Raw genomic sequence first — 13611 nt, forward strand, 5'->3', positions numbered from 1 at the left:
TTTAATTTCTTGATAATTACGCTTTTAGATATGTATATATTTATATGATTTAGTTTTATGCAATTAGCCTTATTTAAAATGGTATATACATAGATATATACATATATATATATATATATATTTCTTTTCCAATAAGTGAATATTTTATTCGATTACATTGGGATTACTTAAATCATAAAGAAAAATACTTTGATTAAAAATACAAATATATGTTTACTAAAACAGAGGCTTATGTTCTTTAATCGAGACAAAATCTCAATATAATTAATTATTTATATTATTATTATTATCATAATTATTATATCTCTTTTATTTGGCTCATCAATTTTGTAAATTTGTACGACAAAATTGACGTAATATAAAAATACTCAAACTTAACACATTTAGAGAAGAGATGTATATCCAGCCGAAAATATTCCAGATTTGTAACATTTATATTCCTATGGTGCTGGTTTAAAGATTGGTGAGAAATTCTTATAACTATCTATTACACTATTCATAAGACGTTTATTGTTACTAGATTTATCGTTGTCATCAGTAAGAATACTGTCGCGCAGTCTTTCATGCATAGAGTCATTTGAAAAGTCGAGACCATTTGAAAGACATTTTGTCGGTTGAAGTGCAAGATTTTTGAGACATGCAGTACGGGAAGAACTTTCAAATTTATTTAAAGGGTCACGATTTTCATCTGATGAAATACGACTATCAGTACCACCATCTTCTTCATCTGAAGAACATAGATTGACTAGCAAGATCTTTTTTTGTTCAACTGTTTTTTGTATTACTGGCGTTCTCACAATTGATTGATCAGATGCAAGTAATGAATTATTATTATAATAATTATTATTATTATTAACTCCAGCTTTTGAATTTTTTCCTTTTTTAGCAGGAATAACTTGTACATTACTATAATATTTACGTTTACTTCCCCCTACAATTTTTCTTCCTATCCTCATAACAATACGAGAATGGTGTTTAAGATATAGGTCTGGCGATGGACATTTGTATTTCCATGGATGATTTTTTAAATCTTCTATTTCTTCATCGGTGAGTTTTTCAAGACGAACGTAAATTGGTCGACATGTAATGTAAAGTAACTGCGATCGTAGACTCAGAACTAAAATATTTAGTAAGTATTTATAAATAGATTAAGCTTAAATATAAATACAATGAAAATGGAATCGTGAACTTACTAGGTTTGCGTTTGACAGCACCAAATGTATACTGATGTACATAATGATCTTTTCCTAAATTCTCTTTATTAGGTTTATACGTTACATGCCACCTACTATGCTGAGGAGTCTTGTTGAACCACTTTGGATGAGTTTTAGTCAAAGGAGGTGCACTCAAGTATCGTTCTATCCTGTCTAGTCGCTCTTGCTGTACAACATCTGTCATTCCTTTAGCTTTCTTAACCATAGCCAAACCAGCCGGTGAAGAAAATGGAATAGTTGGATGACGTGTTAAAATTAATGATGGTCTGATTTTTCTTGTAGTTCGGGTAGTTTCAGTCTCAATGTTTATAATATCAGTAACTGGCGGTGAAGACCTTTTAGCTAACTGATTAGCCGCAATTAAATGGAAATATTCCAAAAATTGATTCTCATTTAATTCAACTTCAGATTCTATTTCACAAGGTGTTGTTGACCGCGATATGCTGCTAGTCGGCTTCAATTCTCCACATGTTCTTTCATGATCCTGCAGGAGTGATTGATAATGGTATCAAGAAAAGATGATGATTTTTTTAGATTAAAAATTTCAATGGCTGGAAGTCGCCGCGATGTAATTAAGATGTACCTTCATCTGATCCAACGTCTCGAACTCCGCATCACAAGTTTCACATAAATAAATTTCTTCTGTTTGTGGTTGTATAACGACCAAAGATGAAGAAGTCTGCTTATGTTTCTTTTGTGGTGAATTTTTATATTTATTTGATAAACTAAAATTACCATTGTTCAACGCTAACAAAGATTTTCTTGGACTCTCATTAACTTTATCATAATTCTACAAATAAAAATCGAACATTAGTAGAAAGTTTTTTTAAATAAATCAAAATAATATTGATAAATATCTAACCATATTTTCATTTCGAAATGTTGCCAATAACTTTCCAGTACTTTTATGATAAAGATTAGTTGTAAAATTAAAATTGTTAACATAACGAAGTTTTTCTGGCGGGTATAACGCCAGACATGAACAGAAACGAAGTAAATATTCACTTCTATGATAATTGTAACATCGATATACCAGTTTCTTTAAATTTTCAAACCATTTCTGAAACAAAGAAAATATTTAATTAAATTCTTTTCGACTTTTATAACAATACAGTTCATAAAATCATTATATTGGAATTGTTGATATATTTTGCATGAATAGATTTTATTATAGGCATTAGTAACCATGACTTTAACTGGCTCCTAGCAATTTTCTTTTTCTATAGTTGTAATGATAGTTTTATTACTCTAGCTCAACGGTAACCAATACCTGTTTTTATAGAGGGTTGAACAAGATACTCTCATGGAGCACATTGTGCTCCTCAGGTATAATCATACCCCTATTATAAATAAGACATTTTAAATTTTACTGGTAATTCTGTAAAAATCAGTATTTGTCTAACCCTGATTGAATATATAAAAATAAACCTTTCGAAACTTTATTTATAGCTAAAGCTGACGTGGACATACTAGGTAATAAGCCATTTTTTATTGTTTTAGTAGATGCCAGTGGTGGTAAGTAGCCAGAACTAAAACAAGTCTCTTTCTCTTTATTCTAAGAAAGTCAAAGCTCAACCACCCTTAAACTAGAGGATGTTGTTATTTGAGATATTTGAACCTAACCAGTAGAGTAATAAAATGGAGCTGAGATGTTTAAAAATAAATGGTAAATAAGGCAATAAAGTATTCTCTAAATAAAGAACAATTTTAAACTTTCTTTATATTATTGTAATGTTTTATTATCTTTTGAATTAACTTGAATAGTACTTACGCCTTGTCCATTTGGTGGTCGAATCACAGGTATTGAAAATTTGACTTCATCAGGCCACCAAATAGGTTTTTTCATTTCAGCCGATGGATCCGTAGAACATTTCACCATAAAAGTAATAAATTTTTCCAGTTGACTCTAAAACAACACATTAAAAAATAATGTTTAATTTGAAATAAACTTTCTATTATGATAATTGCAAATATAAATAATAATAAGCAATATTACCAGTGTTATTTTTTCTAAGGATGTAGGATATCCATTGGCAAATAGTAGTGGAAGATTGTAAATCATTGAACAGTTTTCAGTGTTTTCACCAACTGGTTGTATTTCACCAGTGGCAGCCATTATGCTATCATCTACATTATTACTATTGTTGTTGTTATTAGGATGTATATTGTTTTGTTTCAAGCTGATACCATATCCATCTTCTTGCACTGCAGAGTATCTCATTTTTTCAGCATGTTCATTTTCTCCAATGTTTATATTGCAGAAATTCTCTTATTGTGATGACGTTTTCTTTCTTGCTTAATAAGCAGCTCATTTCATTTTATTACCTTAAAATGTAACAGATAAAATTTTATTAATATAATAAATTCATTCATAGCATTTTATAATATAATTCAATTTAATACTGAAATATACAAAGTGGTCTAGACATGCCATGTCAATGTTAAATAGTTCAACAAAGTATTCATTCTGATAATTATATAATTAACTTTATCAAAACATATCACAGTATTATTGAGAAAATTTCTACAACTTAATGTATTCATAATATTATACAGAGGTGATTTATATATTCAATTTTATAAATATATCGAAGCTAGTAAACAGTTATTTATTAAACTTTCTTACAAAGAATTTAGTCTTACCTGGAGCTATTCATGATAGATTGATGGAATGTTGTTTCCAGTAGTTAAAAAATAAATTTGAGTACTTTTTTTTTGCAAATTTACTCAAATACGCACGCGTATCATTCTCATTGTTATTCACTTTTACAGTTTACGTATACCAACTCCATATAACAAATTTCAATAACCACTGATAATCAAATCAGAGCATGAAATAACAGCTTTCTTAACTATAAAGGGCTATTTATAGGTTTATTATTAGTTTTATATTGTATATATGTAGAGCAAGCAATTGACGTAGTTCTCAACTGTACTCGAAATACAACGCGCGCACAATACTGTATAAATTAAACTGCGAAGATCTTTTATCGTTTATCTAAGGTTAATTAATCATGTAAAATTCTAGAACATTGAACGTTTAATAAAAGTTAAAAGTTCATATTTACATATTTTAAATCTGGAAACAGTTGAAGAAAATATAAAAAAAAAATACAAAAAAAATAAAATAACCACGGAACTTGACTGACAGCTCCCTCGCCACTTATACAGTTTTCTTGTTAACGCATATTATATTTTATAACTGTAATCCAAGATGGCTGTATAAAAGCCCGCTACTATTAATCGAATATAGTTAACGTCAATTTGAGATTTTTTAACTTTTTAGTACTGCACTTTTAATTTCTACGTATTTTTGACCATTTTAGATCACAGATGATATCAATTCAACAATCACAGTCTTGTTACATGAAAAATTAAAGATAATTTATCAAAGTATGATCAACTCTGAGTGAAACAATACAAAGTCAGAAATTGAGGCCCCTGTACATCCCTCCCTTTTTCTTGTACTCAAGAAGTGAGAGTACATGAATGATATGAGCGCCACCGTGGTAAAATCCGACATTATTCGGATATTGTTTACGATAGTTTTTTCTGGGAATTTTATGAGTCTCTACTATTCTTCAAACTTCAAATTTCGGTTATACCTGCATTTTTCGGTACTCAAATATTTAACTTTTATTTCTAAAAAAAAGATCGGAAGGTATTCGAGTAATTGAATGAATCTTTTTTTCAGACACTTGAATCATTTTTATCGATATTTTTAATAATTAAAAGTTATTTTTTTTTGTAAAAGTAAATAAATGTTATTAATATTTAATTGATAATATTTTACAATTCATTTTACGAAATATCTGCATGGATTGGGAATCGAAATGATGATTTTTTCCCATTAGCCATTTCGGTTATATGTATGTTGAGGTTCATTTCTGTTAAATCTGTATCGATTTTCCATTTGCCGGCGGTCTTGCAGTTCAATGAAATCTGTAATTATAGATAAAAAGCATCAGTAAATTATTAGCCATATAAAATAGATAAGTATACTTACCAATCCGATTTTTGTGGAAATTTCCTTATCATCATTTTCAACTTCGAAGATATCAATTGTAATTTTCTTGTCGGGAATTTTAGGAATTTCAACGATTGTCTGAATTTTAATTGGCACGACAGTATCCTTTGGAATGACAATCGGATCAATATCATCTATCTTGACACATATTGATTTAGCTAAGCAATGTAATTCTATATCTGTTGAAGTTAGATCCTTATCAACCATTCCATATGATAACAAATGAGCAGACTGTAATGCTGCACCAACGGCCATGATTTCATCAGGACTCCATCGACTAGATAAAACTTCCCCACACGGAAATATTGATCCTATTTTTTCTTGTAACTTAGGTATTTTCATCGTTCCTCCACACAAGATTATTTTTTTTATATCCAAGACAGTTTTTGAGGTCTCTTGTAATATATCCATAATAGGCTGAATATACTCCGAAATATATGGACTGATAATATTTTCAAATCTTGCTCGTGTAATATTATGACTGAAATCAACACCTTCGCATAATGATTCCACGAAACAATGAGCTGTAGACATTGTTGAAAGAATATGTTTACATTTTTCGGCTTCATTTTTCAATTTAGCGATAGAACGACGACTTTCCGTAGGATCAATTTTATATTTATGCCTAAATTCTTCAGCCAAATAGGAAACAAGTAAGTCTGTAAGCTTGTGGCCACCTAATTTAGGATGATACTGAGTTGATAAAATTCTAAATGTACTACCAGAAACTTTAATCAGACTTATATCACTTGATATACCACCAATCCTATATACTAATACCAACCTACAGGATAATTAGACAATATCATTCAAAGTAATAAAGATTATTGAGTAAATCAAAATCTAAAATTATACTAACTCTGTTATTTTTTTTTCTTTACCAATTCCATAAGTAAGACATGATGCAACTGGTTCTCCAATAACTTGAAGAACTTTAAAGCCTGCTTTAGAAGCTGAGTCGCGCCAAGCTTTGATACTTTCTACACTAAACTTACAAGGAACACATAGAACAACTTTATGCTCTTCATCATCATGGGCAGCAGTTGTAGAAATATCATACATAGCTTTAAATAACATTGTTGATATTTCTTGAGGAGAGAATGTTTCAGTCTTGTCATTTATTTTTATTGAATACTGCAGACTACCAGATTCATTGATAATTTTACTTGTACTTGTTTGTATGGCATCTTCAAGCTCTGTAGCATCAATTTCTTTATTCATTAGACGCTTATTATTTAACACGGTCTTCATACCATTCCTAAATAAACCAGCTTTAGCTGCTGTTCCTATCACCTATTGATAGTAAGTAGATAAATTGATTTTTTATAGAAGTTGAATCGAGATGTGTTATAATAATTATTTATCAGCATGCAATCATAACATTAATGAATATAAATTTAAATACATACTCTTTCGGAGTCACTAAAAGCGATGACAGCAGAAGTGACCCGGTCTCCTGCATGGTTTGCAACAACATCCACATTTTCATCCTGTAAATCATTGGTACAGGTTAATACATTTTTAAATATTTATAATATATAAATTAATCGAATGAAATTAAAAAATCACTTGTATTTTGAAGGTAAAATAAGTAAACATTTAATTACAGGTTATAATTGATGAAGAGAGTAAAGTTTTTTAACATTGTCAACGATTAGATAATTATAAAATAAATTAATCAGCTTACTTTGTAGATAGCTAAACAAGCCGATGTATTTCCTAAATAAAGTCCGAAGGAGATTGCAGTCATAATTTAACTTTTTTTTTAATTCTAGTTGCTTGTATTTGCATTATCAGGTAAATGTTTCATGCACGTGAAGTTCGTGAAAACTAAAATCATCACTTACCATCATTAGATAATTTTTACAAGATGCATCGAGAGTTTAACAACTGTCGGTAAAAGAAATAATTGTTTTTCAATAATTATCTATTGAATATGTAAAATTCATGTAAATATGCTAAATTAGTCAATACATATGTAATTTATAATTATAAATTATAATAATTGTAATAATAATTATAAATAATAATAGTTGCAATAATAATAATTGTATATAATTTAAATTATTTTATTACTAATTTAATTAAAATAACAAAATTGTCTTGATCAAATTTAGAAAATTAGAAAATGTTAGAAATTAATAAATAATTTTTCTGGAATTTTCGAATTCAAATCTTGACATTTTTTTAAATATTTTCCAATTAATTTAAAAAAAAGAAGGAATATTTTTCAATCTGGGTGCTTCGTAAAATAATCGAATAAAAATGTTTCCTTATAAAACTGTAATTATTACGTTTTAATACAATTGTTTAAAAAATGAAAACTTCAACTGACAATAAACTATTTTCAATTTTTTACAGGGTCCAGTGAAATGTAATTATTGTGGATTGGTCGTGTTGTCTGCTCACGAATTATTGACCGGACATGTATGTCATAGAACAATTCGTCAGCGTAATATGGCTCCGCAATCTTCAAAAATATATAGACCAAGTATTATTAAAAATACAAGTACAAAAGCTATCATTGATAACTTTGTGACGTTGATAAATTTCATTTGTAATGTTATCATATATTTTTGCAATTAGGAGCAGAAGCGTTAAAAACCTTTCGTTTACCATCAATTAGACAGACCATTGTGAAAGACACTTTGAAAGATGTCAGAAATGATTCAACAGGCAAACAAAATTGATGAGTTATTGTTACAAGTCTCAATGATAAATCTAATAAGTAAATTAATTAAAAATTTTCTTTTTTACAGCAAATCTGTCTAAAGTTGATTTTGGGTTTAGACCACCGATAACGTCATCTCAATCTGCACCATCATCATCATCATGGAGTAAACATGTTTCTACCAAATCAAATTCCAAAAAAAGAAGTTAAAATTTCATTTCAATATTTTTCATAGTTTCAGATGAAATATTAGATGAATCTGAAATACCAATTCCAGTCCTTGAATATTATAAAAAAGATGAATTGTTGAGCGGGAGAAATAGTAGTTTAAAAAGTATCAAAAATGCTATTCCAAAACCAGTCACTGTTAAACGGAATCTTCCACCGAAATCTTTAGAAAGATCTGTTTTACCAGTATCATTGCGTGAGCACATTATTGTTCGAGTTTTATATAAAAATTTTAGTTGAATTACTTTATGTCAATTTATGCACCAATTTTTATTATTATTATTGTGTAGATCAACCATCAGAGGAATCTGACATCCCTATCACAGTCTATGATTTGGGAAGAAGTAAGAATGACAACTTTAGCCACATATATTTCATATATTTATTTTTTATTTTATTTCAGGAATGTCTCCAGTTAATCATAAATCATTCACAGAGTTAACTTCATTTTTGGATCCAGAACTCTTAAACATGAAAATTGTTCCTGATTCAAAATTAGTACCAGAACCTTTACATGTTATGTTAATTTCATCGGTTAATAAAGAAGTAACTATTGTTCCTCTTGATGATGTTATAAACGAACTAGACAAAAGATTGAAAGAACTACCTTATGCTGTAAGATTGAAATTAGAGTATGAATTTCTTCAAAACGTGCAAGAAGCAGTAGATCAAGAACAAAAAAGAACAACAAATATTATTTGATTTTAATTAACAAATTATTTATTATTTATTACTAATATTATCATTACTTTTTTTATAAACAAATGTAAATTATTGATTCATAATACAATGATATAATAAAAAATTTCACTTATACTTTTTAATTCACTGATCTTTTCTCTTCAAAAAAAAATCTGTTATGAATATTACATATATTCCTCTGAATTGTTTATCAATTGTGATTTTGCTATCTCAATTTTGTTCAGAAAATTTTGCACCAATGCAGATCGATGTTCAAAATTCAATAGCATTAGACCTTGCTTGAGTAATGTCATCATTGGAACATCGTCATCAACGTCCTTAGAAATTTGATTAGGTGTCAGAGTTTCCGTAGGTAATTCTGTTGCAGGAAACAATCCAAGAGATGGTTCTTCATTATTATACATGGTCGTTACTGTTGGCTCAGTGAACCTAGTTGCTAAATAAAAGGAAAAAAAAAATGTTTAATTGAACTATAATTTTAAAAAATTTAACAATTACTTATTTCATCTTCTCTCTTGGGATAATTTTCATTTAATACTGTGTGTGCAGCTGCTTGTTGACGATATCTGTGTAAAAATCTTTTTCCTGTTGATAAGACACAAAAATGATTAAAAAATTTCATGATGAAGAATATGTTAGGTTTGTAATGAATTTGTGTAAAGTGGAATGTAGAAGAATAGATAAAAAGAAATAGGAAAATAGCAAAGAAAAGAATTTTTTTTGGCTGATGTATAAAAATTGCTGAAAATAACACAAAAATTTTAAATTAATGAGACCAATTATTGCTTGACAATGAAAATTTTACTTCTATTTTGTTTTACATTTTTAATAAAGTTCAATATGAATGTTCAGTCAGTAATAACAGAAATGAATTTAGAACTTAAATTAGGATTAATCTACAAGATTCACAATGCAATAAATTCTAGCAAATACTGATCTATTTTTTAAAATCGAGACAAAACAAAAATAGAAAATTACATTTTTTATCAAGAAAATTGTCATCAAAAACCATCAATTTCTAGAGAGAACTATATTTTGTTCCTTTTATCGATTCATTCAATATTTACATAACCTAAGAATTTTTAATAACATTGATGGCTAAGTGGGTAAATTTTAAAAAAATTCATTCATTCATTCATTCTTGTACTCTTTACAAAAAGTACTTGTATAAAAATAATTTATACTAATTTTCAGAGTAATACAATTTCAATATATACAAATATTTTCTAGATACACAATTAGTGACTCTCTGTACACAAAATTCACTTAATTTCATTTAGAGTGATATGTTTCAATTCACAAAAATCTTTCATTCGTATCTCTATGTTCCAATTTGATTTTGTAACCCAAGTGATCCCATTACAAAATTCAATGACCTAAAAAAATAGAAAAAATGATGATAGTCAATTATTTTTAAATTAATAAAAACAAAAATAATTTACCTTTTGAATTCCTCAGTGCAGTCGTTAAACTTTTGAGAATGAAATTCATAAATAGGATTTTTAATAAGTTCTGCAAAAGTACGAACTAAACCCCAAGGATAAGGTTTATTGACTGCTAGTCGTTCAACAAGCACTTCAGTTATTTGTTCTTGCACTACGTTATTTTTGAACTCAAGAAAGAGGCTAAGTATTATAAAACTAAAATAACGAGTGTAAACATTGTCATAACGTAAATGATTAGCAATTGAATTCAAAAGTATAATACGTCCTTCAGTATCAAAATCTTCCAATAGACTTCGAAAAACTGTCATGTGTGCAGAATTCTTTATTTTCATTATATCAACTACATGACCTTTATTAAATAATGTAGCCATTGCTTGAATTCCTAAATAAAAAACCAAAGCATTGATCAATTGAATGTTATAGCGAGTTCCAGTTTGTACTCCATAAAGTCTATTCTTAAGTCCAATAACAAAATTGCTCGATTCATAATTATTTAAATATAAATCTAAATCTCTTTTAAAACTTAATGGTTGAATTGTACAGAGAGCATGAACTATTTCAGGATGTATTCTAATTATCATATTTGATGATGTTACATTGTTTGGTAGTGCACTAAGAATTATATTTTTCATGTGTAGACAATTCAGAGGTAAAATATCACAGAATTCGTAATAGTAATCTGAAAGAACGTCAGGAAAATCACGTAGTAGCTTTGAAAGTATACCTATGGTTTCTTCATACAACACCCAAACACAATTAGTTATCATAGGTTGATGAATGTATGGTGCTAAATATCTGAATAGATCAGATAATAATCGAGCATACATTTTTCGACATTTTTTTTGAGACCTTAAAGATATTATTCTTCCAATAAAATCGCCGTGAGATATAATCCTCAACCAAGATACAGCAAATCCAGGAACTCTTTCTGGTCGTAAGATATGCAAAATATTGCCAAGTGACGTTATAATTTGATAATCAATTACTTCCAGAAAAGACTGAGGCAGACATAATTGTGAGATAAGTGAAATGAAAATATGATAATATGGAAACTGCAGGAAATTAACTCCTTGTTTTTCATAATCTTTCAGTAAAATTTCAACAATTATTTCAAGTTGTTTGTTGAGTAAATTAATTTTTGTCGAAATATTTGTTTCGTCACCATAGTGTTTGAAAAACACAAATATCAATAGAATAAAGGCATCAAGACGTAAAACATATTGATTGCGTTCATCTGCTGTCATTGACTTAAAATTTGTTAAAACATGATAGGAGTCATCTATACTCAATTGTATGCTCATCTTAAAAAACTCCATTAAAGAATCGTCTGATATCAAAATTTCCTGAGCATTCATTTCATGAATAAACATTTCGAATTTTTTGATGGAATTATTTTTATATTGAGGGCATTGATATATTCTCATCCATTTTTGTAGTAAAAATTTCGTTCTTGCCAAAATAATTGGGTTATTGTTATTGCGATCCTAAACAATAAATAATTTATAATTTAATACTAATTTAATTGAATACTTTCAAAAATATACTTACTAATTTTTGATCGATTCTGAGTTCAAGTGGGCCACTTGGAACAAGTGGTGCTCGATCAAGTAATAGAAAATTGAAGAAACTCTTTTCAAACGTTTCATACACTATCATTTGTTGTGAAGTTACACCATTAGTCCTCAATCGAATTCGTTCTGGCATTCTTTCTGCTTGACATATGGCTTGTGAATTAAAATAACATACTCCATTTCGACGAGCATTTTCTCTAAGTTGTATCTCCTTAAATAATCTTCTGTCAATTTCGAATACAGCCTTTTGAATTGTACTCTTTTGAATAAAGGCACGAGTTAGCTCCAAATTATTAGCCGCTACTATGTTGGCTGTCTGATTTATAAGATCTCTTGGTGGCTGGTTTGGCCCTGTGAATACAGATATGAAGAGCTGCTTTAAATTATCGGTGATTGATGTTAAAATTTCACTCGTGCAGGCTGTCATTCCCATTGCTGCAGCCAAAGTCTTCACCATTTGTCGTGCTGCTATTTTCATTCGGTTTACATTCGAATCTAAAGCAAAATCTTTGCGAATAATATGCTCAGTCGTTCTCAAGGCTATCTGAAGTGATTTGTTATCAACTCGATTGACCCATTCCTGAATAGTGTTCTCTATTGCAGGTTTAACTAGTTGTTTTAAGTCTTGATAGGATTGAAAAAATGTTAATTGATTATCTATCACAAAATGTTCAGTAATGATTGTAGGAAGAATTGGAATTGTATCAATAAATCGGACTGGTTCAGAAGCTGCTCTTTGAACTAATGTATTTTCAGCATTTTGTTTTACAGGACCTTGATATAAGTTTTGTGTCTGGCTATCAAATAATTGAGGTGGTAAAAATCTGAAGTTTTCAGAATTTTTTAGATAATTTTTCGGTCGAACTTCTGAAGTTTTGATTTTTAAAGCTTTGCATAAAATTTCAATCTCAAATTTTGCTGTCAGTGTGAGGTTCGGATCTTGAAGTAATTCAACCAGAATATTTATGATACCCATTGTCCAAGGATTAGGAGGTTGAAAAATTCGACTTTGAGCACAGTTTTCAAGAATTTTAGTCACAAAAGATATTATGTAAAGAATTTCATGCTGGCTTTTATAGTATGCTTCAACAAGTAAACCTTTTATGTCAACATCAGCTTGGAGTATTGGTTTATTTTTTCTTAATGTTCGAATTCCTAGCCATCGACCTAAGTTTTTGATCGAAGATCGATCGAAAACGTTAACAGATTTTTCTTCGTTTGGTAATAAATCTTCAATTTGCTTGTAAGTTTCTTGGGCAACCATTTTATGCACTTCTGGCATTTTGAGGTAGTCGAGGAAATCAGAATATAATAAATGAAAGTTCAATCCTGCGGTTACACATTTGGATACCAAATGCTGTGCAATCCATGGCCAATAATCATCAATCAAAATAGCTTTAATTTCATGACATTTTTGTTTGAAATTATTTCGATTTAGGTTATTAAAAATAATGTCAATTCTAGTTTGTAAAATCGTTGGAGGTATCATTTTCTTTTCTTTTATCATATCATCATGACGAAGGTCGTATTTACACGGTACAATTGTATTAATTATTTTCATATATAAAATTTTCTAACTAAATTAATTAATAAATAAACACACTCAGATTTTTCAAACGAAGAAATATCGTGAAAATAAAAATAATTTGCCTGATTTCTGATAGCTACTGATTGAAAAGGTCAGCGACATTGTGCAAAATATAAGATGGTTTTTTTTTGTCGTTAAATTGGTTGCCTGAAACCTTTAATATAA

General features: G+C 28.8%; 4 protein-coding genes across 6 annotated transcripts; 1 reads left to right on the top strand and 3 right to left on the bottom strand.

The window, feature by feature from the left end:
• Window positions 1-161: 161 nt before the first annotated feature.
• Window positions 162-4676, bottom strand: ova (ovaries absent). 2 transcript variants are annotated; one of them, XM_035086260.1, is made up of 7 exons: window positions 3858-4676; window positions 3211-3539; window positions 2986-3120; window positions 2077-2274; window positions 1798-2004; window positions 1194-1698; window positions 163-1117 (listed from the first exon to the last, which is right to left on the bottom strand). In XM_035086260.1, the coding sequence occupies exons 2-7, from the start codon at window positions 3433-3435 to the stop codon at window positions 441-443; spliced, it is 1947 nt and encodes a 648-aa protein (XP_034942151.1). In that variant the 5' UTR covers window positions 3436-3539; window positions 3858-4676; the 3' UTR covers window positions 163-440. The 2 variants fall into 2 exon arrangements, with proteins under 2 accessions (XP_034942161.1, XP_034942151.1); XM_035086270.1 differs by lacking the exon at window positions 3858-4676 and having other exon boundaries at window positions 162-1117; window positions 3211-3478.
• Window positions 4677-4960: 284 nt separating this feature from the next.
• Window positions 4961-7063, bottom strand: LOC118068176 (heat shock 70 kDa protein 14-like). Its single transcript, XM_035085398.1, has 5 exons — window positions 6929-7063; window positions 6651-6731; window positions 6101-6534; window positions 5221-6025; window positions 4961-5156 (listed from the first exon to the last, which is right to left on the bottom strand). Exons 1-5 carry the CDS (start codon window positions 6989-6991, stop codon window positions 5016-5018), a joined length of 1524 nt encoding a protein of 507 aa, XP_034941289.1. The 5' UTR covers window positions 6992-7063; the 3' UTR covers window positions 4961-5015.
• A 401-nt stretch (window positions 7064-7464) lies between these two features.
• On the top strand, window positions 7465-8842 carry LOC118069615 (uncharacterized). The gene is made up of 7 exons (XM_035087845.1): window positions 7465-7524; window positions 7603-7750; window positions 7828-7917; window positions 8001-8078; window positions 8148-8336; window positions 8431-8484; window positions 8544-8842. The coding sequence occupies exons 1-7, from the start codon at window positions 7507-7509 to the stop codon at window positions 8840-8842; spliced, it is 876 nt and encodes a 291-aa protein (XP_034943736.1). The 5' UTR covers window positions 7465-7506.
• A 111-nt stretch (window positions 8843-8953) lies between these two features.
• LOC118068842 (CCR4-NOT transcription complex subunit 1-like) lies at window positions 8954-13561 on the bottom strand. 2 transcript variants are annotated; one of them, XR_004690546.1, is made up of 5 exons: window positions 11836-13561; window positions 10285-11771; window positions 9821-10218; window positions 9341-9427; window positions 8954-9278 (listed from the first exon to the last, which is right to left on the bottom strand). XR_004690546.1 is itself a non-coding variant. In XM_035086554.1 (3 exons), the coding sequence occupies exons 1-3, from the start codon at window positions 13417-13419 to the stop codon at window positions 10164-10166; spliced, it is 3126 nt and encodes a 1041-aa protein (XP_034942445.1). In that variant the 5' UTR covers window positions 13420-13561; the 3' UTR covers window positions 9683-10163. The 2 variants fall into 2 exon arrangements, 1 of the variants encoding a protein (XP_034942445.1); XM_035086554.1 differs by lacking the exons at window positions 8954-9278; window positions 9341-9427 and having other exon boundaries at window positions 9683-10218.
• Between the last annotated feature and the right edge of the window lie 50 nt (window positions 13562-13611).

This window comes from Chelonus insularis, unplaced genomic scaffold (assembly GCF_013357705.1).
Source record: "Chelonus insularis isolate UGA/USDA-ARS -01 unplaced genomic scaffold, ASM1335770v1 contig_128_pilon, whole genome shotgun sequence".
In the NCBI taxonomy this organism is placed as follows: Eukaryota; Metazoa; Arthropoda; class Insecta; order Hymenoptera; family Braconidae; genus Chelonus; species Chelonus insularis.